This window comes from Varroa destructor, unplaced genomic scaffold, assembly GCF_002443255.2.
Source record: "Varroa destructor unplaced genomic scaffold, Vdes_3.0 BEIS01000003.1, whole genome shotgun sequence".
Lineage (NCBI taxonomy): Eukaryota > Metazoa > Arthropoda > Arachnida > Mesostigmata > Varroidae > Varroa > Varroa destructor.
The window spans coordinates 8,968,905-8,996,776 of record NW_019211456.1 but is presented as its reverse complement, the minus strand read 5'-3'; the positions used below and the strand labels follow the sequence as shown (position 1 = coordinate 8,996,776).

At 42.6% G+C, this 27,872-nt stretch overlaps 2 protein-coding genes across 3 annotated transcripts in view; one reads left to right on the top strand and one right to left on the bottom strand.

The window, feature by feature from the left end:
• Window positions 1-27,872, bottom strand: part of LOC111246413 (uncharacterized) — a 136,843-nt gene that overhangs the window by 40,750 nt on the left and 68,221 nt on the right. The window lies entirely within an intron of this gene.
• LOC111246414 (uncharacterized) overlaps window positions 9,342-27,872 on the top strand; it is a 43,261-nt gene continuing 24,730 nt past the window's right edge. The window contains exons 1-5 of the mRNA XM_022795967.2: window positions 9,342-9,880; window positions 10,806-10,922; window positions 12,300-12,523; window positions 20,439-20,823; window positions 21,355-21,415. Coding sequence (XP_022651702.1) covers window positions 9,863-9,880; window positions 10,806-10,922; window positions 12,300-12,523; window positions 20,439-20,823; window positions 21,355-21,415 — 805 coding nt within the window. The 5' untranslated portion in view covers window positions 9,342-9,862. The remainder of the gene's footprint in view (window positions 9,881-10,805; window positions 10,923-12,299; window positions 12,524-20,438; window positions 20,824-21,354; window positions 21,416-27,872) is intronic.

The following is a 27,872-nucleotide window of genomic DNA, read 5'->3' as shown; positions in this document are numbered from 1 at the left end:
GGCGGTAAGCGTCGCATTGCTGCCTTTCACTGCTCAGCCTTCTCTCTCATCTACTCAGTCGTATGGCGCCGAAAAGAAGAGAAGACACCGCATCACGGAGAACAAACACACAGTAGAGGGAAGGCCCACATAGGAGCCTCCAGACTAAGCGACCATTACGAATGGGCGGCTACGCCAGCGAAATCTATGACAGTAGAAAATTCCAGAAAAAAGTAAGTAAGTAAGGAAGGCAAAAGAACTGGGACTACTAAATAGCTGCTTTCGCTGCTATGAAAAGATAGCATTCTACGTGAAGCTTGTATGGGAACGGGCCCGTTGAGGGTCCTCAGGGCAATGGAGGGGAGCGAATGGTTAAAGGGTTCAAGAGAACCAAGTTGGTGACTCTAAAGTCGAGGGAGCTGAATAAAATGAACAAGTAAGTACAGACCCGTCAAGAAGCTACCGGTTAATGCGGGAAACCTACATGATGAAATCAAAATGCATGAGGTACAGCCTCCAATATAACAAGTTTTTGATGCAGGCAAACATCACCTTATTAGATTGAGCTCTATAGAAGAAAAGAGACGGCGCTGAATATGATTGTTGTGTGACGGTCTTTTTATTTATGTTTATACTAATTTGTGCTTAAACCGTATAAGGGTAAACATGAAAACCTACTATCTCTACATAGCTATATATATATATATATATATATATATATATATATATATATATATATATGCCAGATTGTTAGAATTAAAGAAGAACGACGTAAGAAACCCGTTTGTAATTCTTTATTGGGCAAACTTCCCAAGTTAAATCTGCATGCTGGACAACGCCTCATAGCATCTGAATCGGTCTATTTTCTCGAGGTTTACTCTTTAATGTATTGCTATAAATTTGAACAAGTTACCTGGTTCGCCTATATATTGCTTTCATAATATATTGACGCTTAAAGGATAAGGACCTGTGAGATAAGCAGTGCATGAGATATCAAGTTACTTTACTGAGGCAATGTGTTATTTGCGGGATCCCATTATTATAATACGATATAATATATTATCCACTGATCAGAAAAATCTTCAGTTTTTCAATTTGGATTCCCTCTTTTGGGATATCAACCTTGAGACAGAGGTTATCACCATAGCATAAGCATCTCTTAATAATAAATAACCCACACTAAGCAATCGAGACTAAAATCTGATCTAAAAACTTAAAAACTTTTTACAGTTTCATGAACTTCTAAGAGATTTTTTTTCAAAAGAAACTTGCACTAATGGGGCACGCAGTAACAATCAGAACACGGGGGCCAAAGTCGGATTTGGATTAAGAAGGTCAACCGCTTTCGTTTCTATTTAAGACGCAGAGTCTAACTAGCTGATAAAATCGAGCCAAATTATAGCAATTAATTTTCGTTTTGCTCATTAAATCGTTGGCTGGTCCTTGCTAAGCTATCATCCACTACTGCTAAAATAGCGGATGCCACCGGATATAGAGCGCCAATCTTAACTACAGCATCGCCATGATAATTACGACGATATTACTGATGATAGAGCCATTTCTACTAACGCTGCCTGTAGTCGCCCTCTCGAACCTAGAACGTTCAACTTAGGCGCTTTTAACAGAGACATACACACTCCGTCCACTTTGCTCTGCGGCGGTCGGCGTGTGACTCTTTCTTCCACCCAATCTCCCATCTTCAAATTTTAGACGGCGAGGCCGTCGTCGTCTTCGTTCCTCGATTAAATCACCGTCTATGGCAGTACCCCGCTCTACGGCCACTCTGAAAGCCCTGTCATTCTACCCCATTTCTCCAGTCTCTTACTCCGTTGTTTAGAATCTCAATTCTGCTGATGATCTGGCTGGTCTAAAATTTATCTCTACTATCCCTTCTTTCCTATCACATAGCAAGTTACTGCGCTTCCAACTTTGTATCCATCCATTTCTTTCTACCCACACCCAGAACGGTGTCGAACACTGCCCAACTTTAAGTGCGCTGCCCCGCCCAGCGTTCTATAGAGTTTCAAGATCCTGTTCGTTTTGTGAGACGAACGCTGGATAGGTGTCGTTAAATTTCGTCGAATCTGGCAAATCTCGTCAAACTAGTAACTCTCAGAAGGTGCTCTATTGCCCACATCTGTGTCGAAAAGAAACAACGCTTTTAAGCATTGACTACTTTAGGTCCTTGAACCAAATGGATAATGTAAGGACTAGCTAACGTAGTGGAGGATTTGAGCATTGAGGTGCTTTCGTATACGAGGGTCGAGTTAAGTTTGTTGGTTACTACCCTCCAGTCAAGCAAAGTCACAACCAGTGTATCAGAAACCCAGTTCCTCTCCTCTCGCAACTCCTAGGCCTACAATCCACCTGAGTTCAAGTTGAAGCTGAGATAACTTATTAACTCCCAACAGCGATAGCATGTGGCTTGACGAAATTGCGAATTGGGGCTAAAGTAAAACTTCGGGCGACAATCCGTTCGGCTTGGTTCCCCCGGTTTAGCGGAAAGCGGTTGGTACCGCTAAGCTAGAATTGAAGGTTTTCGCTGTAGGTGGAATAGGCCGCAGGGAATAGAGAACTTAGGAAGAGTCAGACCCTTCAGTTGTCGAATAGGTGACAAATCTGTAGCTGGTTGAAGTGTTTACAAGGGCTGAAAACAGATAGTCCCGTTAGCCTTGCAATACGCATTGATTAGTGCGTAGGTTAGCGAATTCGAACAGCTAAATTTCGCATACTCTTAAGATACAGGGAAAGGCGATTTATCTTCAGGAGCAGCCTAAAGTATAACCGTCCAATATGACGGAGACGTCAAGTGTTGACACGCCACGACAACTTTGCTCTTCAAAATAGATTTACCTAATAGGACTCGTTGGCTAATGATGAATCATAGAGGAGCCAGCGTGCATTGGTTGCATGAAGTTACGCTCGTGCCTGCGGTGCGCAATTACGTTCAAATACTTGTTTTTTGAACCTTGCCTGAAATAATAGCAAGTGTCGACGAATGTACTTAGGATTACAAACTCAAATATTCTTCTACTGTTTTGTCACCATCGTCGAATGTCTACTAGAATAAGGAACTCCTTCACCCACGGTATTTTTATATATATTTTTTCATAGTACGCAAACGTGCTGCCTCTTATACTAAGTTAATCCAACATTACTCAATGCAAATTCAACAACATAATGTTATTAGGGACCTACACAGTGCATGAGAACGCTGTCAAAATTTGGGATTTAAACCAGCTGTTTTTTAGATTACGCTTCCACATATATATATATATATATATGGGCCCACAATGGGCCGCGTATGTAGGACAGGCCTGAGAGTAAGCATAGATTTGTCATATTAGTGGTGTTTGTACACTTGTGTATAGTTGTACGAAAGAAGGAAATCGAGAAGCAATGGATTTCGAGATCTATGTTTACTTATTGAAATACGGGAGATTTATCTCACCTATCATGGCATGAGCTACTTGTAAACTCTATGCTTTGTAATGTATCTATAACAATATTTATGCTCATATAAAACAGGCCCGGCAAAGGTTGGTCAGGGAAAAACAAGCGAACTGTGCCTATATGTAACGAAGCGTAACCTTGTATTGTATGGTACACGACAAGTCGTACTTCTTGTTACTTTGATGGCAGCAAATGAGGATTGGCCCAGGTGTTTCACATATACCAGACATATATATAAATAGTGCGTGTGTAGGGTGGATGTGCCTCGACAGCTCGTCAGAGAAGCATAAAAGCTTCTCATGTTAGCTTAGAACTGATTCCGTAATTGCCTTCAGGGTGCAGAGGCCGGCTTAAAGCAAACCTTGCCACGGCCAGGAGTTATTGTCAACAAACAAACAACAGATTGCTGGCGCAACTCCCATCAGCAACTTAGGTTTATCAGCTCACCTGGCGTGTTTCGCGTGCGGATTTATTATACGGCTTGCATGCAAGATAACTGAGAGCACCGAAAACTTTGCATGTACATCGTGCGTGTATTCCGTTTAATCCACCTGATCATTTTGTAGATGCTCTACAGGCGATAATAGGACAATATGCGGCTTCACGTTAGAATATTTTAGCCTGTTTGTATATTTGTACCGTAAGTCAGACAGTCAATTCTTATCGATTTCAATTACAATTCGACACAAAACTCTCGTCCTGCTTCATAGGACACGAACATTCAACAAAGAAGGTAATACCTTCTGTAGACGTTGTTGGTAGGTATGGTCAGAAGCTGTTTCTAAGAAATACAGTTAGTTGGTAGCGGGCGTTTAAATTCCATTAAACAGAGTCATCGTGTTATTGTTTATTCCTCAAATTAATTATTCTGAGTAGCAGCTAACCTCGCACAACCTAAACGAAGCCTGCATAGACCTGTGTCCTGTTTGCAATCGTGTGTAAATCAGTACATACAGCGGTTATAAAAGACCAGGGGAAAGTAAGGCTTGATAAATTTGTTAATAGCTCTTCTGCGCTTCATTTAACAATCAATTGATTATAATGGAAGCTGTCACTGACTGCTCCAGATTTTCGTGAGGGGAATGACATTACATGAAGATGCATAACCTCAAAGTCTGTCAATATTATTTTTTCATTGCTTTTTCTCATCCTTGACTCCTGCTCTGTATGTCCCTTTTAACACGATTAAAGCGCTCACGTAAGCAAAACGCATGACTCCTTCGTTTATGGAGGAAGGGACTGACGCTGTTACTGACAGTCCAGTGGGGCATTAATGCCACTAAAAGGCGGAGACGGGCATGCCAAGGCGAAGAGTAAGAGGCAAGATAAAGTCAATCACTTCAGACACACCAGATAACCAGCCGGGGCAAAGGGCCAGCAGCTGGAGCCAGATGATGTCAGGAACATCGTTGTTCCTGTTGCCAAAAGTATGGACTAAGTTTGAAGGGGAGACCCGGCTCATATAGCGCCTAGCTTTCAACTTTTCTAACCGAAACTCGGCAAAAGCTAGCTACGATACTTAGCTGGTCTTTCGGAACACACAGCAGACTGTACAACGCTTGAAGTCCGCTGGAACTCATGGGCGTGAGACCCCACTTCCGTTTCAGAAGTCTCCCGTACACCCGCGCGCCCTGAATATCAAAGGTGCGCGCCAGTGCTGGCAAACGGAAATGACGTCACCGTTGCGACGCGCGAGTGCTGCGGAGACACTATCGCCAGTGGCCGCCCTGGAGATGTAAACGGTACTAGCAAAAATTCTCAACACCTTGGTACACATGGCCTTCTCATCTAGTGAATTTTGATCTGTTAGTCGGCGAACGATCCTCCGACATCAGTGAATGCGGGTACAGTACGATTAGTGGGGAAAAGTGTATGTGCATGGCCTGGGGAAACGTGTGTGTACGTGCCGCATGCCAATTGTAATGCATCTCGTGTCTAATCAAATACCGCATATATACATTATTACACGCTAATGCCACCGTATGGGGTGAATATAAAGGGGTATAAGACAAGCGAGCAGCAGGAGGCCTCGATGCATTCGTTTTCCACTATACAGTGCTACGGAGATGCGAGACGAGTGCTAAGGGAGGATGTGGGGGTAGCAGTAGCGGCGGTTATCTTAGTTCAATATCATTTCACAGCCCCTCCGTGGTGTGGTGCTTCTTGCAGTGATAATATTTCCCTGTCGCACGCGGCCCGAGCCATCCATGTTTAGTTATCAGCGGGCCGCTACCCCAGGCCTAGGTTGTCCGGGACGCGGTCCGGAGTTGCCTACTTCCGGCATCACTTCCGCTGTCGAGTGGATTTGCTCTCGCAGGCTCCTTTAGTGAGACTGCTAGCCAGCTGTTCGGTTCGTTTTGTTAGTTGGTTAGGGGATAAGGTTTTAGGGCCTAGCGGTCATAAGACAGTTCGTGTACACAGTCAGTTCACTAGTAATGCACTACAGAATACCGTATACGACAAGGTCATATACGTGTAGCATGCCTGTTTACTTTTGTGTGCTACAACAGATATCCGAACATACATACACATGTGGGTACGGCCGTGTATGTTAATACGTATCGTATGGTGGCAAGGCAAACGCTCGCATAAGTCAGGAACCGATGCGTTTGGGGGAGCGGAGGGGTGTTTTGAGGTATAGTATTTCACTGGATCGGAGGGGAAGTCTGCGGTCCCTCGACAAAACGAATAAAATAATAGGGACAGAGAGAAAAAAAAGATCGCAAAGGTTTATTAGAATACAACGTTTCTATTGTGTGTTCTCCGGCTCGTAATCGATCAGTATCGATTGACTAGCTTTAATCGCCTGATAAAAACTGATAACATGATGCATCGTAACATTAAGGTAACTTGAGTTGTTTTGTTAATACTTGTGGTAAAACGTGCGGTGCGTTCTCGTAAATCCGCTTACTGCGCGGTTTATTGCGATCTTATTTCTCGTTACTGTTATAATGATTGATCTTATATATTCTATATACATCGAGAGATGGCGCAGCGGCTGATTGCCCTTTCCATCCTGTATAGTCGACATATTAAATCTTTCAGAGTGGGTCGCTCAGGCCTGGACAATTGAACTAATTGAAATTATTTATATTTAAAAAAAGAAAACGTTTAGCACAACTCAAGGCGTAAGAGATATCATTCGTTTATAGGTAAACAAACGCGATACCAGTTCGTAGCATATTCTTCGCATATATATGACACGCGCAAAAATTAGGCTATATATATATATATAAAGGCCCTAATAAATAAATATAGTAAGACATCTTATAATAGGGAAAGCGTTGTTATTAATGTCGAGAAATACTTCGAAACTATTGAAATCACTTAGGAAGTCTTTTGAACCATTTGATTTGTCCTTTATTTGTCGTCCACTTATTATTTGCAAATATTAAGCGTTTGTAAATAATAAGCGTATTGACGTTTGATCTTACTGAGAGTTGAGTATATTCGTCGGTAAAGCGAAAAATTCCAAAAAGCAATTTTATTAAGGAAATACTTAATAATAAAGCAAAGAGTTCAATTGTATCGTGATATTTCTATTATTTAGAAGTGTTTTTGTGCACTAATGTACATGTGTAACGTCACTGTGTGATAACTATACAAAAGTTGGGATAGCTTCATGAATTTACTTTGAGAGTAAGTAATTAGGTATCTTGCAATTGAACGTCTACTCCAACCCATGAATATAAGAGAAAGAAAAAACAAATCAACATTAGAGCTAATGTTTACTGGCAAGATCGTCTGCCTAATGGCAGAGGATATCATACCTACGGCAACACTAAAACGGTACGACTATATTAGCAGAGGTGACCCGAGTATCAGCCTATTCACATGTGTGCTCCACATGTTTGTGACGCGCTCCATCGAGTGATATTAGATGGACCCGAACTGGGCTACCGTTCGGTCATCTCAGTCGCGACGTTCCGTGATGTTAGGAAGACATCGCTTGACACAACGATGTTAACAAAATTTGTATTGGGGCCTAACATAGCCCCGCTGGGCGGACCTAGTACGCCTCGCAAGCCCAGCAGTCGAAAGAAACACTGAACTACGGCAGAAGCGCTCCATTCCACTAGAATTGATAGTGGCAGCACCAGTAGCACAATCTCAAATGTGTCGCCTTGTTGCAACTACACGCAAAAAAAACTTTACGAATCTAAGTTAGCACCGACTAACTGCTGATTAAAACAGAAGTTAAGACAGGTCAGGATTTGTGCTGTTTCTTTGAGTGTACAACAAAAAAGTGGATTCAATATGAACTAATCGTCGTAATCGTGGCAAACCTCGCTTGCGCATTGAAGCTCATAGATCTATATGTTTTTGGAATAATGTGTTGAATAGAGCTTTGTTTGTGTTGAAGCTACCTTAAGTAGATGTTAATATTGGTATGTGTAGGCAAATATAAACATGCGGATCTATACGAAACAGCCATAGGAAACAGTTGACCCGAAGGAGAGAGGATTTGGGTGTATATCCAAAAAAAATATCTATTGCGCACACGTAGTCGTCTCAAGTAGCACTTAAAAGCTGAACCGGACACAAATTTATCTACTCACACTAGACACTAGCCATAGGCTACGAGAGAGACCACTTTCTATATGAAAATACCTATGATGACATGGTGCTTTGCGGTAATCACTACAAACAACTAGACTAGATTTCAAACGCTACTTTATATACTTACGCTTAATTAAAACTAAAAAAAAATTTAGTCTATGAAAGGAGTACTACCAATCTAAGCGTGCTCTAATAGATTTTATCTGAGCTTAAGCCTTCATCAGACGTGATCCCTAGCTGAATAGCATTTAGTGAAGATAATCCAGCAAGATTAGTGTTATCTCGCATTCTAAATGACGAGATTTAAGATGGCTTTGCGGGACGTCTCATTATCGAACATTATTGTTATTACTACTTTGCCTAATATCACACTGAGCATCACTTGTGTCTACTCCGGAGATGATAATTGCGTACGGAGTTACCCTTTTCAACTCAGATACATTAGCTAATGATTACGAACGTAATTGTCTACCAGTAATTAAAGTAGCGTGAAACGAAATGCACGCACTCTTTCGGCGGTGACACTAGCGTGAATGGTAACCAGGAACGACTGCAAGAACGCTACTCGATGCCCTTTCCGATCTTCACTGTTCTTGTGCTTCCAAATAGGCTTTATAGTTTGACGCCTTTACTGCTCGTTAAATCAAATTCCTACGAAGCGCCTTCACTAACACTCAACCATCACTTTGTTCTTCTTCTTTGTTTGCCTTTATTGATAATCAAGTTCGAATAGCAAGAGCTTCTAGTCTAACCGATGACTGATCAGGCCAGCCGTCGCACTTCTTCCACTTGTCCCAGAGGAACAGCAGCAGCGTCAACAACAGCAAAAATTATCACGGCCTGACGCCATAAGCCAACGCAGGACATTTGATGCCCCAGGCACGCAGATAGAGACTTGATCGAACGAACTAGTCATTCCATTCGACTCTATCCTTTCCTGCCTTGAGTTCCGTCCTATTCTACGGTGGCCGGTGGGATTCCGATCGAGCAGGCAAGTGAGCGAACAACGTTGACGTCCTCCTCTTACGTCTACGGGTAATTCTGCGTTGCTGTCAGCTACGCGCATGCGTCCAGATTACGTCTAATTCGACGGGAGTTGTTACGCCGACCGGTGGCCCATCAGGAACGCGTGGTGGGTTAGCAACGTTCCCAGTAACGTGACGGATAAAATCCATAGAGGGACTTGATGAACTATGCGATGGACAGAGCGACAGATCCAGGATCATGATGGCGCCGCCGACGGCGCCCCTAGCGCTCTTTTCCAGTCAAACGCCACCTGCTTTTTCGTTCGACTATTGCTTCTACATTTGCTTGCATTTCAATCGCCAACCCAACCGACTTCGACAACAATAGCAGCTGCAAAATAATACAGAAAGATAAAAATTGTAATGTACTCGATTTGACAGCGTTCGGGAGAGCTCACGCCGAAGTTGTGCTGCGAAGTAGCATAGAGTAGATGGTGCTGTGTGTTGTAGCCGTGAAGTTGTGAGAAAAAAGCGGATTCTTTTTACTGAAGAAAAAATTGTGGTATTGACAAAGTTTGTGCAGATTTTTAACAGAGGAAGCTGATGGCGATCAGCGTGCAGCCACAGAAAGCGGCTATTTTGATCCTGTCTAAAACAGTGACAAGAAGTTAACAGCGTGGACAGTTTTTTCTCTTCTGACTGTCTCTGATCGTTACGAGTAAATAGGTGCCACCCTTGAACATAATAATAAACATCGCGTCGCTTGTCCCGCTAGAAATCTTGCATATCGCCTGTACCATCCCTAACACCTCTACAATTTTCGAAAAGATGTATTTTGCACGGAATTGAACGTTTGTCCATTGTGACATCGCTGAAGAAGCTGCTGTCCTGTCAGGTGAAGCAAGATGGAAAAGGATATTAAGGTATAGCAAGAATAGGTTTGATTGGAATACAACTTCTAGGCCTAACAACAGACATACAGCCGCAGGACCCGCTTTTAGCTATATGTCAACATCAATGCAAAGTTATAACAACATTAAGATAGGAAAGACATAGGTGTTATTGGACATTCGATCATTTTTACGTATTCTAGTTCTTGTCACTGCCCTATTCTACGTTATATTTGAAATATCCAATATTACATTTAACCAGAATGTTGTTTACCGTTAGGTTGTCTGCTTCGCATTGCCTAACAACCATTATCAATGAAGCCCTTACGCGTATCTTGTGGTGCTAAAATTCACTGATAATATTTTGGTTATAAATAAGACTTTGGCTCTAGCCAGATGTATGTTTTTGACATGTTTAATTGTGCCTTTCGATGTAGTGCATGCGTTTCCTGCTTGCTCGATGTGGTTTCCAAGCGTAACAACGAAGTATATATACAACGACACAAAGATATTTATTATCGAATTTCTATATCTGTCTAGAGTGCTCATGTCTAGTTAACTTATAATGGCGCCAAAACAACTATGTTTCCTCTATATCTTGCTGATTGTTCGTAGAGTATGGTTCTTACGTTCTTAACAAGAACACCGTTAACTAACGGTTCCAATTGACAATGAAAATTGAAAAAATAAATAAGATTCATTGCCGATTTCTAATGTACAGCATGTTTAGTTAAAGTTCAATGATGTTTGAATATGAACCATTGTTCATATTTCATCAAGGACATAGGTCCCGATATTTGTTTCAGGCTTCTCGACAACTTCTACGTCATGACACAACTTGTACCGATTAATTTTTCCGTATCCAATGTCAGCAAAGCCTTTTACTCACTCTATTACCTACAGCTCTAATTGAATGACTTTATTAATATGTCTTTACAAATGTTTGGCAACCCTTTAGATCGATGCAGACGAGAAGTACGGTCCCCTGAATCCTACGCCAGCTGTAACGGCCAACGTTGAAACCCCAGGATATGAGGTGTTTTATGGAGAAATCGCTCGAGAGAGAGTTTCCGAGGTAATCTTCCTTTTAAAAATTTCTAGTTGACACAATTTCATCGCAAGTCTATTCAGTTGAAGAATCCGACAGCTTACTGCTTAGGTCGGATAAAATAAAACACTACGATTTCGGTAAAACGGGAGTTATGGATGGGGTTAAGCTATGGGAAGGCGGGTCTATTTCAACAGGAGTGTACTCGTGCAGCTTAACGGAATATGCCTCAATAATGTATTAAACTACACAAAAAAGGAACAAATTCAGTTTATAGAACGCCTGTAGACCAATGATAAATGCACCTTGATTTTGTAAAAAAAAATCCACATACATTTGTGCAGTAGTATACTCAGCGTACTGGTATGTGTTTTCTATGCTAACGAGAATTAATTAATGTATGCCATACGAACGAACACTACAGAAACTGAGCTAGCAAGCAACGCTTCGCTTGAAACATTTTTACTATATTTGTAAATGTTTGCATGTAAAAAATGTTTGCAGGCAGCCAAAACCTTTTTGGGACCACGCTAGGACGACTGTCTATTTTCGGCAATTGCCTGCAATTTGGATAGCATCCTATAAGCTTCTATGTACCCATAAACTCATTGAATTGTCGTTAGAAATACAATTAGCGAACAGGTCACTGTCAAAAAAACGCCGCAGCCTTCCGTTACACGCAGGACAAAAAGCGTCATACGAATTATGCAATTATGGAAGTTCGCTTAAAAGAGCTGTATATTTTATTTACATCTAGAATGGCAGACAAGAAAAATCGGCTGTCGTAACTCTATTACCAGGCTTCTATAAGCTGTATCCGGTCCCATCAGCTTCTTCATATCGGCAAAATAAACAAAGATAATGGTGTCGTTATCTGATTCTATCAGAAATATTAAAATTAAGTAAATAATCAGCGAAGTCTGATTAATATTAAATCAATCAATGCGACGCACGCCAGTCTCATCTTGGATAAAGTGCTACCACCTTGACCCGAGACCTAGCACACATATTGTGCAATACAGCCGACATTTCAGTTGTCAGCTAGGTATAGTGATTGGCCAAGTGGCAAAACAAAGGTGATTCCTCTTCGATGGTCAAAAGTTTGGCCTTGTGCCGTGTGCGGTGTAGTGTGTGTGTGTGTGTGTGTGTGTTTCTGACGATAAGCGGTACGAGCTGTTCTCGGCCAAAAGCGGGCCGTGTCCGATGCATGTATATGTGTCTGGGGCCATTCAAATTTAGCCAATCTTACCTTATTTGCTGTTCACTAGTGCTGATGATGACTGAATCCATTATTGAAGACTATGACACTAGTACTATATATTTACGATCATTTTAGCCTATCACACTTATATGTCTATAATGGTGAAGAGCACAAAACAAGTTTAGCGACAGCTACTGTTTCAGGTTACAACCAACGGCGCTTCTAATTGTTTGGGGGCAAGCGACGTGGACGGTAATCTCGCACCACCTTCACGAAATACGGGAACTCACGAACTAGTAGAACTTAAAGCAGCCAGGTTATGGCCACCTGCTATGGGTGACATCGATACTCATGTTGTACCCGGGTATCACAGAGATGCTGCCGTAGGCAATGGCGCTGGCCTTAATAACTCCACCACATATAATAGGTAAGGCGCAATTCCAGGTTATTATTATTAGTCCTTTTCATTAGGTACGGTTCTGTACTCCCTGTTATTTGCTTCTCACCATGTTTTTCAATATAATAGGCACCTGTTCCGCACGTTTGTAGAGCGGGTACTTGGTTTTATGTAAAATATTATACCTTTTAGTTCTAAAATTTAAAACTCTTCTAAATTCAATTCAATTACTGCTATTTAACCGGCAGACTCTGATAGCAGCGTCAACATGTGAGCGCTAGAGGCGTTGTGTATCCTACGAAATGCCATCCACTGTTAACTCGTTTATCCGTGCAGAAAGGAATCGCTTTGATGGCAATTTTTTATCTTTGAAAAAACATCCGAAGGTCCACCAGTAGCGGCTGACCTTGGGTAGAACTGGATGCTGGGCTTTCGATCGCTGTAGTTATTTTTATCCCTAGCACAATCAGTCTGTGGACTGGGTCCGTTTTGCCTGCCACCTGCGCTAGATCGCCGCAATCCGATATTCTATTTGTTGCATAGTTGAGTTTTAGCCTATTTTTTTTTGTTCTGTTTTTTAATGAAAAAATCCAGGAAGAGTTGCAAAAAACCTTTGCCATTTAGATATGCGAGTTTTGGATTATGTTCGTTGACATAGATTAATATCGTAGAGTTCATTTCGAAGTATTTGGAGCCAAACATATTAACGTTTTTAGATATAGTTCGGCCATGAAAGCTTAACAGAGATCCGCCTGGCCACTGAAAACTGTCAAACGTTCGTTTAACATTGTTTCGTGCTATTTATCTTCTACTGGAATGACAAGACCGTGTGGCTTAAAGCCCGCCATATTCAATTTTTGGCATTGTTTTTTTGGTCAAATACAAATTAAATGGCGAATAAAGAGTACAAGACTGTATAAATATTGTGAAAAGGAAACCCATAGCTGAAATGTTTAAATCATTTCTAAACCATCATACATCTACAATATATTGATATGATGCGATGTGATTACATGATAAATACATTTGATTATATATAAGTTCGGCACATCTTGCAGCGACACCCGTAGCATTAAGGCAAGCGCACTCGATTACCGTCTAGTCAAAGGGACTGAAACCCCTAGAAGCATTGAAGAACGAACGAGTGACAGTTTTGTTTTTCCGTGCGCGGTACGATTCGAGTAACGCTTAGACGTTGAAGATCTGTGTGCACGAGTGACCAGAAGCAGGCGATGGTGCCACAGAGACCCAGCGGGTTAGAGCGCCCCCGCTTCGAGGACCACCGCGCGAACAGTAAATAGATCTACGGCGGTCGGGTCTTTCAACATGGCAATGTAGTATTAAATACGGGTTCGCCTGTTTGCCCGTTCAGTAGAGGCCAGGTCAACTAGATTTAGCTGAAATAGGCATAAATATAAACATACGCTATGGATGCCTATAAGCAAACAAAGCATAGACGATAAAATATCTGTACGCGGTTTATAGTTTGGCTTGAACTTAATAGATCTAATAGGATGACAGAAGGTAATGGCTACGCGGTTTGTGTTATTTTCATTAAAATTTGTTTGCCATGCAGTTAATTACGAAGGCAGAACTTTGGCGATGTCTTGATGAGCGTATATCTGCGTTAGTCTAACGCTGGTCGTGTCTTCGATTCGGTCCTCAACTGACTGCCGAGTCTCACTTAAAGAAATCCTTTTGCTTTAATATGTATATATAAATACATATTTGATCAGGATTGAATACATTTTTATTGCCACGAGGTGCTACAGTGGTTTCTATGTGAGTACATTGTGATCTTTTCTTATTCAGGGATTCGTACTGTCGTCTGCTGCGGTTCCACCGGTCGGATCTCGGTAACAATACAATAATTCTGACAGTTTTATTAGTTATCTGGACATAAGAGAGGCTGCCTCGAATAGTACGAGTTCAACGCTTCATTCCTTTATAATGGTTGAACAAAATAACATACTGCATCTTAACTATATTGTAGGTGTCCAAATCATTTAGTTCCTCTACAACATGTAATAAACCCAGTACTTGATTAAACCTTAGTGTGATAAATATTTCGACCTATCAGTTATACTGGGATGGGTCCTTGCTCGATCGGCACCCATTAGAATCGCTGTCAGATCTTTCAACAAGGCTATACTTACCACAAGGACAGAATGAACGGCGATAATGACAAGGCAAGTTGATTTTCCAAAAGTCAACTTACTACATATAGAATATGATAAGTTTTTCCAAGAAACAATTAAGATAAAATAGCATTTATCTTACCCTTTGTAAGCTGCAAGAACGCGAAAAATTAACGAACTAGAACAAGGAATATTGGATCAGATGAGTACCGTCTTGCCAATAGCACTTTTCCCTTTCCGTTTTTTTCTTCTTACTTGAACTACTGAAATTGCCCCGCCTCCCGGGCGCAACACTCCCCGTAACTAAAGAGATATTACAGTTACCTGCTGTTTTCGTCTATTACAATGACAGCGCGTTTAAGGTACCTGGCACAGGCGTATTCACCGGGCGTGTGTCCATACATGTTTTTTTTTTTTTGCGTCGCATGTTGAATAATGCTGTTTATATATGGGCAAACGCTAGCTCGATGGACTTTTAACTGGGTCGAGACTATTGCGTATTAATTGTCCGTTCGCTTGTTGTTCATCAATTGAGCTTTTCGGTAGCCAGATATTTACTCAGTCTGTCAATATTCCGCGTCGGGCTTCAAAGTTATGTAGCTAGCGACGAATTGGGTCGTATGCGGATCAATTTTAACGGCGGCTATGCATTGATTTTCCGCATGAATAATGCCGTTTTGATGATTTAGCTAAAATAGCTTTGCCCAGCCCGACGTAAACAGGAATGGGAAACTACATAGTCAAGGTACGCACAAGGTACGATTTATTTAAACTTGTAGCAGTTTCTTTTCGCTTCTATTGGCGAAAATTTGAAGTTAGCTGAAGAAATAATGTATTTTGCTCTCAGATAGAGCTAGATATACGGTTCGTTTTCGACGTATTCTCTGTTTTCACATCGAAAACCCATTTATCTTGGTGTAGTCATTGATGTGATAGCGCTTTAACTAGATTTCAGTTTATAATAATAATAATACGGATAGGTCTCTACACAGAAGCTTACCGTTCTCGCAAAAAAAAAAGCAGCGCGTCACGTAGCAGATGGCATCGCATCGGACCAAACGGTTGGGAACCGAAATTATCGGGTACTTTCTCTTCTTCCAATAAATAGTGGTTTATTGGAACAACTCAGTGCGGATCCGCAATTACATTACATTTTTAGATCTTCAGATAGATAGAAACATTTCTACATGGCTAACAGTTGGGAAGAAGGATTTGAAACGTGAAGAACATATGGAAAAAGAAATGTTGCATTTCCGAATAGGGTAATTTTTTTAGCTGATTTTTAACTGATACCGAGAGCAGGCGATGCAAGAAAATATGCTGTATATTTTGCAATGATAGCGCCACAGCATAAGTTAATCGACGTTCTAAACGTTCATAGGTGGTGAAGATGTTGTTTTCGTATAAACAGTTTGTTGATTGATACGACTTTGCGATATCAGTTTATCATCTTCATGTGCGGCCATTAGGGCTGGTTGTCAAACCGAAAGCTCTAACAGCCAATCAGCATGAGATATACACAAATAACGACATCGATACTTCCATCTTTACGTGAGTCACAATCGAATTATCCGTGTTGTTGGTCTTCTCAATTTTTATTACATAATCTATTGTCGTACGTCTACTGAGGTGTTGCTTATTCAACTTCGTTTTGAGGGAAGCTACATAGCTTCCATTCTACATTTCTATAGCTTGCAGCGTATGATAGCCGGAGCGCACCAAATAATAACAGTGTCGTAGCGTATGCTTCTGATACTACAGAAATTCTGTGAATTAAATGTTAAACCAATCATGTATACCTACATGTCATAATAATAAGAAAATGACGCTGTGGACTAATCACGGATGACGTACCATCGTTTCTAATAACTACAAGTAACCACTGTCTACAAGCAAGTTCTACAAAAAAAAAAAAAAAGCTGAATATAGCTAAATTTCGCTAAACGATGAAGACTGAAGCTAATTGTTGTGATGCCTATCTTTAGCTTATCGTAGCGTCCGTCTCGTCAAGCAATAGGCAAAGACGCAGAGCATCAAACACAGCGGCCGATTCGAACTTTCCGTATTTTCTATTAGCATATATCGGAACTAAAAACCTGCCAAGTCATCAACAGCTTAGAGCAGCAAGCCGACTCAGATTAAACGGTCTCTAAGCTCCGGGAAACGTTCGTCGTAAAGGAAAGTCTCCGAATTACCGTATTATATTTATATGCAATCGTCGTTGGTTCGTTTAGCTAACGTAACTAAGAGTCGCTATTGCGCAACGCAGGACAGTTTTGTTCGTGAGAAACGAAACGGTAAATAGGACGGCGGGCGTCGTTGTGTATAGCGTGCGTTAGAAGAACAAACCTATCGCAAACGTGACTCCATTTGTCTATAATAACTAAATCTAGAAGGTCTTACATGAATGAAATCCACAGGAAGATTTGCTTGCCAGAACTTTACCTATGAACTCGTTTAAAATCGTTACGTCAGGCTATCTATTAGCGCACTTTGTGAAGAACGTACTATTTACAGGGCCTTAGCAGCACAATGAGAGCGGTTCAAGGGCAGTTCACGCCGTTGTAAGAACACCATTCTCCACGAGGCTTCTAGACGCATTAGCGAACACTGGCTGAACGCCTGCTGTGTGTGTTTCTTTGCGTCTGTTTATTCAAATAAAGCTAGTAGCCACAATCCACTCCGTAGATATAGCTCCTTCACTGCAAACCGCTACCAATCATGTCGTATGCGTGGCTACTTTTCGAGAACCGGATCACAAAAACACATCAATGTATACATTTACGTGTGTGTGTGGCAATGATAAATTGATGAAGGCACGAGATTAAATCATCGTCTGACCGATAGTGTGATTACACACGAAAAAAGATCCCACAGTCAGTGATTCCCCCGATACGTAGCGACAGTATTGGTAACGAAAACGGCTGTCCTCGGGTCCGTGGTCCCCAGATCGCAGCCGATGATAAGAACTGTTGTCTGATGCATCGAATGCGACGCCGCCATGACAAGCAAGCTTCATCATATTATGGAACAAAAAGAGATTACACCCAAATAATAATAACTCGACTTGGTTAGCCTTTTGGAGACGGCTTCAGCGACGATAACGTTCCGTTGCCATGAAGACTCGGTCGGCTGCCTGATACAACATGGATAGTAAAAGGCACCTGTCACCTTCGAAAAGGATAAAAAAACAAATAGCCTATCGATTCGAACACGGTTCGTCCTCGTCGTCGCCGTCAGCAGCGCTTCTCCCTAAATGATTTGTCACTATCACCGAAATTGGCGAAGTATCGTCAACAGGCGTGCGCGGAAGGCAAAGCAAAAGCTATAGGGAAAACTAACGAAGTAACCCGCTTTGTTAACACTGATGCCTTTTGTCTGGTGTACGAACCTCGCCCATCTGTAGATGGCAAGCGACTCTTGTCTAATATGCAGCATATGACTGAAAATGTACTGTCTATGGGACTTCATTTGTGTCCTGAGTAGGCCTCTGTCGCTTGTTGCTGTCATCTACATCGGACATATGTTGGACCATATTCGAGGCAAAAGACCTAACTTTTAGTAAACTCCTAGTCTTCCATTCCCGTGTTGCCAACGGAACTTGATGATACCAGTCGTTTTCCTTTTAACGCGTATGCTATTCTGTTTGGAAGCACGAGTTATTCAATTCCGTCTCGTTGCGCTTTATTCAATCAGCTGGCCCTGATTGTTGCCAGTTTAGCTGAACTGCCAAGACCTCCGTTTTTGTAACTCTCCGTTTGACCTCCGTTGCAGTAATATAAATAATATTCGCAGCGTATCACATGCCCCCACAAAATGAGGCTCTCATTCTCAACCTAGTTTATCATGATGAGCAAACACGTGTAATTACTGTCGATGTGCACATTGTTATTAAGTAATTTTCGTCCCAGTTTATGCCTACCGTTGTGTCACTGGTTGTTAACAAGTACTAAAATATACTATACCAAATAACACTATATACAATGTCGGGATGGTTAGCAAACAACTTTATCAAGAGTCTGAAGCCTCGAGGAGAGCATGCGTAGATCGTCATAGATGAACCTGACCAGTGTGAAGTGTCACAGTGTGCTTTTATGTGAAGATCAGAACGCACCGCGGATATAGCTTCTGCTTGGCTAGTTAGTTAGGTACGTGACGCGGCTTTTGGGCGCATCGTTGAAAACAGAACAGGTACAGCTAGACATAGGATAGCTACTATAGAAAACGTATACAAAGATTCGTCTATCGCCGGGCGACGCCACTGGCGGATGCAGCGACTCTGTGCGCACCTCCTTTTGGCTCTGTCAGCGACAGCGATCGTCTGCTTCAATTGTAGGCAGTCTGCCGTTTGACTCCAATCGGGGTCGGGCAGAAAAAGTCGGTCGGCCGACCGGCCGAACGCGCGCTTCTGGGAGACCTTGTCAGATATATCTTCGCGTTTGAAGGGAAGAACGCACATTGCTATCCTCGAAGTAGCTGGCCAGTCCTTTCTTTCTTTCGTTCGTTCAGATGAAATCTGAAGTCGCCCGCTTACCTTTGATTTAATGGGGAGAAGAGCAGGCAGCGCTGCATGGCCGTAGTCGTCGACCAAATCATTGAAAACGAGTCGAACGGCGGAGGGAGTGTTTGGCGCGAATTATGCCACCACCAGTCAAGCTCGCGTTTACTCGTGTTCGTGTTATCCTTTGGCATTCATGCTCTGTGGCAGCCCTCACGTAGGTTTTTTACTGCCTGAAGATCTGGTCACAGAGAAACAGATATATAGTAGATTCTGTAGGAAGCATAAATGAAGACACGCTAGACGCCTGAAGACGTCCAACAACTACTCTAGTCATAGGACGGCTAAAAATCATGGCCAGTAACCGTTTCAGAAAAAGGGGAGCTTCAAGCGGAAAAAACGATCGAGAACAATAGGGAAGCAGACTGGCTTAGGATCGGGATCACGAAGTTGATGCTTGAGACTGTCCGTACGCAAAAGATCCGACAAGGTGGCTGTTAACGTGAGAGACACAAACGCGAGTGATCGAGAGGGCCACCTATTTGAGTCGAGGGTCTGGATGGTGTTGGTCGATGTTTCCCTTTAGTGCTGTCTCAACTCCATCAGCGGTAGCGAAAGCGACGTTGGTATTTCTAAATGGTTTCTACCCGAGTCTATTATACTTCATGCGCTTCTTCTGTTATTCCCTGCGAACTTCCATCCAGATTGAACCCTGAGAAGTTTTATTCTATCATAGCATATCTGCTATGTCACTAAAAACGCTTTGCATGAATCTTTGGCGGAAGAAAAAATTATAAATGATAACATTATAAGCACAGAATGATTTGTTTGTGAGTCTGTGCTTGATATGCGAGCATATCGGGCTTATATCTGTTTACAAGCACGTAGCAGCATTCGATGATTTTTTCAGTACTGTGACATTAGAAAGGACTAGCTAAGTTTACGTCGCTCTTCTGTTGACTAAAAAGATATTGGCACATTTTATTGACGAGCTTGAGAGCGAGGAAGACCTGCGGCTGGCGTCGAAAAAAAGGGAACGTATTAGATACGGTGTCGCTGAAGTTGCTCAAATTTTACATTTAGAACATGCCATCATCCTTTGCCGCCAGGAACTCAGTCACTTACGCTATATACACATACTGCCACAAATAGGCTAAGTCATGTTACTGGCGAAGCTGATGATATATTTATTATCTCGATAATCATGAAGGAAGCTATAAGGGCATTCTGCCATATGAACTAATTTTATCTATCGTTGTATTCAGTCAACTAATGGTGGCTAACATGCATGATTTCTTGCGGAAAAAAGGTGTGACTATCCTTCAGCTAGGCGCGTAACGGAACCTTCTACGCATAAGACGTACGCGATTCTATCTGCAAGTGAACCTTTCCAGGCGCAAACAGGACCCGATGAATGCAGCCATTTTGTAAATCTGGCCTCTGCAGGAAGTATTCCGGCAGGAAGAGACCAGTATAGGCTGCAGGAAAGCAAAACTCTGAGTGAGTCTCGACGTGGTGAAGCACTTCGAGATGAACGGCTTGTTTACTTGAATGGTCATTCTGCCATTTTACTCCAAAGTCAGGCCGCATTGAAGGATTCGAATGGGCACCTTCAACATCAACAACACACTAGCAGCAGCGGCGGCCTATCAGACCATGGAACGCCTGTCGTAATTGTTGATCAGTCAAGTCAGGTAAGCTGAAAATCAAGTGTAGGCTTGCATGGCCTAGTGGTGCAAAATTGAAACATGCGCTTCTATATAGGTTGAAAAAGCGAGTTCCAACACAGTGATGAATTTCGTGCGATAGGCTGACAATATGGGGACATCTTTATTTTCAGCCAAGAAAAGCTACTGAAGGAATCCTAATATGGCTATAATAATAATAATAATTTCTGCTATGAAAAATATGCTCTCAGTGTGCTGGCGTAACAACATCTAAGATCAGTTAGCTGCAACGACGCATCATTAGCATAGTTCACTCGCTAGAATCGCCGCAACCGGTGCCTGTTTTGAGAACTATGTATGTTATATTACCAAAGAGATGTTGAAGAAACTTAAATTGAAATAGACTATCGCCATAATGCAACATAGAATCTAGCCAGCCAGCCAGCTATGGATTGCCAGCTGTACAAGAACAGGCTTGTAGTGAGGAATATTTAGACCAAGCTGAGATCATGTAATAGTCTTGTGATAATTACGATTCATTTATCATACTTATTTCAGTCGTCTGCATACTCGAGCGATTACGAGCAACAGGTGAAAAGGCGCAGATTTCGCGTCAGAAGTAAGTAACAGCTTGCTACGTTCTATTACCATTGCTATGATAGTTAACAAAAACTATACTTAATTTGTCAAAGTCAAAAGGGGTCCAGTTGCTTTGTTCTCTGTACAAAGCTAAATCAATGTCAGCAATGATGCTATCATAAAAAGAAGTTAAACTTAAATACTGCATGTTACATTTAAATGGCCTTCGAGTTTATACATTTGGTCGTCTGTTACAAGGAGTCGATTTCTTATTGCTTGGAGACCGTGTAGGCGGTTACTGCGGGGGTCGAAGCAAATTCTTAGACAGCAGAGTGAGTAGAACACAGCAGGTCCTTTTGCTGCAACGACTTTGTAGTAATTGAAGAAGTATAATTGAAAAACGTATTTCTGATGATCGGGTTATTTCGGTCTGCGCTTTAGCGGCCAACGCAGTGGACACAACTGTCCACAAAAACTTCAGGAATAAGTGTAAAGAGAAACTTTCCAAGAACAACGAAGCTAGAACAAGATTAGATCTGCGTCATTTGCTCGAGAGTTCTTTCAAGCACGAAGCGGTATATTGTTTTTGGTTCTTTAGCGGCTAAAAATTATTTGTCGCGGTCGGAATAATCACTTACTGTTCTTATCGGGAAGACCATCCGGTTTCTGGCTAAAATCACAATTATCGTTAGCATTCGCGATGTGTTCAATGAAGGAGATACCATGCCGGCGTATTCCTTTCAGGGGGCTAGATCCGTTGTCAAGTAGGTTTATTTGCATGTTTTGCGGTAAAGCAGCGGTTAACTACCGTGCCAAATCTGATGGCAAACATCTTTTAACAGGACCGCGCGCTCTTTCATAGTAACAAATTAGTGCAGATCCAACAGTACTTGTCGGCATGTTCTGGGATTCAAGCACACGGCCGGGATATAGATCCGTAGGGTTACTACTGGTGATACGAGAGCTTTACAAATTCCGACACGGAAGCCTCGGCTCTTCCACGGTCGTGATTACTACGAAAGTGTCGGGTATAAGCATAAGTCACGATCGAGCCAATTTAAACAATGACGATGCCCGTCAGGGATATCTGTGACGGCTCGTGCAATAGATTGAATCTGAGTGTATTGGATTTCACTTTGATGCAGCTCATATATAGGCAACATTAATTTTGCTCCTGTACGAATAATATGGAACTACGCTAACTTTGTACACAAGTTCATAAGTTTAAAAGTAACAGCAGTCATGGTCTTAATTACACATATTAATATCTTGCCTAGATGACGTTAGCATGCATTTGCTTTAGTCTCTGCCGCACAACGTTGCCGGTCTAGATGTAGAAATAAAAATTCTAATTGCCACTGAAAAGATGTCAGATTTGCTCTCTAAATTGGCGACATAGAAGCGACGAATGAAGGAGCGCAAATCACCAAGTGAGCACCGGCTCCCTTTTCCAAACTGTACCTAGGTACCAGTATATTCCCTTAACATAATTTACGATCGACTTGTGATCAGTTATTCTTTGCGTTCAACCTTTAGACCTCTCTAAGGACGCTAGCTTTGGTAGCCTTCACACTCACTATTGACAGACCGCCTTCAACAAGAACAGCTAAGTAGGAGTTGGTCCTCGATAGAAAAGCAGCGGACATCTTGGTCCATGCTACGTTTGGCTCTCGGCTAGGACGCCAACTAAACGTGTTCTAAAGATACGCGATCTGTAGCTCCCAACGCTAAAGAGGCACGCGTACAGATACTCTAGAGCGAAAAAAATTCAGACATAACCTTCTGTCAAGTCTGTTGCCGCATTTGAACGAAACAACGATATTAGCAGCAAAGGAAGCTTGAAATGGATACTCCGGTCAAACAGAGTCACAAGTTTTCCTGGTTGATACCATCTCGATTCGACGGTTTACTTCTTGAGCATCTGCTTAATTTCGTTATTTCGAAACAAATAATTTCATTACATTTACGTAACATAAAAAAGATGCTCGAGTTCTCTTAGCAGCAATTTAGCTCAGTCGGCCGCACCGTTCTGCTTATTTGATCTAAGACGGTAAACATTATTCTTTAGGCTGAGATGTTTTGCACCGTAATACTGACGGTCTAAAGATATATACTGTTTAGGTTTATTAATAGCTCCTTTCTTTTTGCTACTAATTATCCTCTGATTGCACGGTTAACTCAAACGCCCAAAAAAAAAGCTACGAACCGAATGGGTGCTTTGCTATATGGCTATATTTAGATATAAATATGAACGTAAGATTATCTAGCTTCTATTCCCCACACAGCTAACTAAGCTCATTCAACCTTTTTGAGGTTACTATTTAACAGCATGACGCTCCACCTTAAATTGCCATTAACTTTTCGCATAGGCCTAATACGTAGTACGAAAGTTTAATCTTCTTTATTTTTAGCCCACATCGCTTCCCAACATAAAATTCTGACCTATTTGTCCCCTCAGAGTATTGTACTATTACAATTACCGACTGCTGATGAACAGTGAAGTTACGGGGTTAGGTAACCAAGCACTTGCACTTGTCTGACACATTGGTACAGATCGCGCGAAGGAGCTCACCCGATGGTAATTTAGCTATTTTGACTTAGCGTCGGTGTTGTCTCCTGCAAGACAAAGCGGATCAGTTGGAATCCGCGAGACATCTTGCAAGTTTCGATCCCCTCTTCCATGCCGAACACCTGACCCCAATTCCAAAACTTAGCTGGAGGACACGTTGAATGGGGAGAATGAAAGGGTATTCGAAAGTAGTCTTTGGGCAAGTAGTCAGAAGGGAAAGGGAACTAGAGATAGAATTTGGGGCAACAAAATGTGTGGTAAAGTAGCATTCCGTCGGCAATGCCGAGCCCACGGCCCGCTGAACTGTGCGCACGGCAATATCCTCCATACTGCCCAAACGTTGCCCTCTTCAGACGTAGCAAGACGATAGCCTAACAACGACTTCAGCAATTGCAGAGACGGTACAATACTATATCAATGGTATTGGTCTTAGCAAGAGTCGTTCGGAGGCTTAAGGCCGACTCAACTACTGCTGCTACCGATCTTCTCTGCCGCCAATCGTCCTCCAACGGACGCCGGTGCCTTTTCTCACTCCTGTCAGCCGCTTTTGCTTGTCCGATGGTAATCTTGTTAGGGGCTGCAAAGCGGTAGCAGCGAGCGACGTTAGCTGCTAAGAGCCGCCGAGCCAGTGCGCCCTGCTTCGCGATCCCTTTTCGCTGCTTTCTTGCTTCATTCAGCTTAACGAACAGAGTCGTAAGTGTGTCCACTCTCTTCTTAGCGTCCCCCCCCCCCTTTGTTCCCTGTTTATCTTCATTGGCCCCCCGCCGTTAATTCGCTCGCGCTTTTGCTGTGTCTGCCAAATGCGAAACTAGACTGCCTCTCTCTCGCACTTTTTTTGCGACCGGCGTTCTCCTCATTCGCCGATCTAAGCTAAGTCGACAGACTGACGAACGGACAGAAGTACGCCAGTTCCATCGTCTCAGGCTTTGGCTTGGGCTCATGAGTTGGAAACGAGAGCCCGCAAGCGAACAGCAACTTTTGACATTAATTTTGAGCTGATCACTACATTACTTAGGATGGAAGCACGACCGATTCGATATCACTGATACACACATACAGGCACGCACGCACGCACGCACGCACAACTTTGGTATAATCGTGTACACAGAAGCACACGATCGTGCGAGGAGCTCACTCCTACTCAGACAGACTGGCCCATACAAAGTATATAGTGCTGCGTATGTGGCCTAAAGTTTTGCCTTAGATTTGGCCTGAAACTCCCGAAATATCCTCAACCCCTTCATCCCTCCTTCGGCCTCAGCGATACTCGCTGTGCTTAGAATTGGGCAGAGCCTATTGGCTTTTTTTTTCTATGCCCCTCGCCACTCCTCGAACCCGCATCACGCCTCCTGATATCTATCTCGGGCTCAACCGCCATCTCTAGTGCTTAATCGCGTTTCTCTATTCCTTAGCTGCTGCTAGACCGCTGTTGGCCTGAAACATCGTAGTGGCAGGCCTAGCTGCGGCAGCGGTAGCAACAATCGGTGCACCGTCAGCATATTGCAGTGCTAAGCGGCGAATAGGATCGCGACGCTAGCGAATCGGAGGAGCTTGAGCGGAAAGCGAACGAACCACCGTCGAGTGCAACGTAACTAGCACAAACACACCGATGGTGGTGATCTGGCAGGAACCTCGGCCAGTCTCCGTTCACACACCCTGTTTCACCCTCTAACCTATACCAGGATCAAACAGCTAGCGACGATAAAGATAGGACACGATGGCAGACTCACAGGCCAGCGCTGCAGCAGCGCGAAACGGAATAGGATATTATTACCTGTATAATATTAGATTCGAAATGTTCTGTGACCTAAGGATGTGCTACATTCACAACGTAATGTGGCCTGTGCCAATCGAGTTAGGCAGGGAAGACTTGGCGGATCAGCAAAGTTCAAAAATAATTTTCTAGTGTAATTGGATTTTTCGGTAGATCCGATAGGCAACAAATGACATTTTTGACAATAATCATACTTCTTTCCCCTTAGCTCCGCCTCTGCAAACCTTGTTGTTGTATAGTAAAGATCCTATTGAGTCGATAAAAAAAATAGCTTACTTTTTATCCACTGGAATATTTACTGGCTGCTTTATTTGTTTGCAATACTAAATATTCGATGATTGTTGAGTTAATTTGTAAAGCTAACTTTGGTTAGAAGTGCGTGCTTGTGTAAGCATGAACGATAAAGGACGTCTCCTATCCTTGTCTAAACAGATTAGGGGGTGCCTGTTGACCAAGTTCCGGGCTATTCAGCTTATCGATGAGTTAGCCGTGTTGACGAGTGCTCACATGTCTATAGACTAGATTGTTCACTCACAAACCCAGCGTTATGGTTAGGTGTCGTAACCCATCATATATATGAGCAGGCACAGATACTCATGAATACGTGGCTCGAAGCAATGCTCGGATTGGACAAAATTACCTGCCCAGTATCGTGGTCTAGTTTGGCAACCGATGAATGAGACGTTTCTTTGAGCGCGCTCCCCACTACTCTATACTCCTTCTCAATACACTTATATGTCTAGCACTGCTTGTCTCGTGCCCCATTTCTTAGGAACAATCTGTCACTCACAGCTCATCCGCTCTCGCTTGCTATGTGCGTGTGTACTAGTGCATTTACTAGTCAAATAGTCTATCGTGCGTATCGTCATGCCACTCGTTCATCATTTATCATAGTAGACTTTCGCAATCCTGGCTGTTCTTGCCGACCTCTTCTCATCTATGGCTACACGGGACGATTTTTACTAGTCGTAAAAACTCATCATCGTCCTAGCTAACCCCCGTGTTGAATCACCTGTGCCTCTCACTATACAGTAAACTGTAGTCCCCCTCCACCACCATTGTGCCAAATTTCCTTTCAATTATTTCGCATAATCATCTCACCTGTTCCAGCATCTCATTCCCAATCCACCCCAGCACCTCGACACGCTATACGGCATCCAACTGAACTGCGTCTCTCTATGTAAATGCGTATGTGTTTGCCCGGCCATCGACTGTTCTGCTCTATAAGACATCACTCGTTATTCGATAATTACGTCCGTATACATACAGACCATAGCCTTTTTAATTTCCAGTCTGATATCCTATTACTAAATGTACTCCGGCGATATGCGAGGGTGGAAATCTTTTTTATCTCCTAATAATCATATTGTACAATATTTATTTTACGTTCTGATAGGTTACGCAAATTTGTGTATAGATGTTTGTGTCGCTGATGAGTGATCTCATCTCTGTTGAGTTTTTTTTTCTGGAGTAAATAAATATCCAGGAGAAAGGTGTTCGGAGCGCAGCGTTAACATGGACACACAGATAGTCATAGATTTTATACTCAATGCCATCGATGCTGACTTCATCGTTCGCCACTCCTTAGTGCTCTATTCTAGTCGACGAATCCTGTTCGTAAGTGAGGTAGATGGGGGAAGACCAAGTAGTTGAATAAGTGAAGGCAATCTGGACTTCTTTTGGTACATAAACAGCAGTAAACAACTTAACCTTAAGAGGACACAACAAATAAATAGTATAAGTTCCTTTGGACTGCAACTTTGACCACGAGTGGATGAAGCAACGGAACCCATGTCGGCAATGCGAGGCCACGTCGGAATATTGTGAGCGGTGTGCTGAAGCTGCTGAAGTATTGTTGCATCAGTAGACAGCTAATATCCTTGTGTGAGTATTAGCTAACCACTGAAGGAATCCTCGGCGAGACTAAGCCCCTCGTGCCTTTTTTGATGATCAATTACGTAAGGGCCTCTCGTTGCGATCTACCGCGAGGTTACCACTAGAGAAAACGGGGTCTTGGTGTAATTTGTTAGGTAGGAATTGGGTTCACTGGTGATAGACAAGCCGGGCTGTCTGTGGGTTGAAGTTCCGCATGTGTGTTCATGTGTGCAGGTGGGCGTACATCTCTGAACGTATTACGTCGTGCAAACGCGCGGT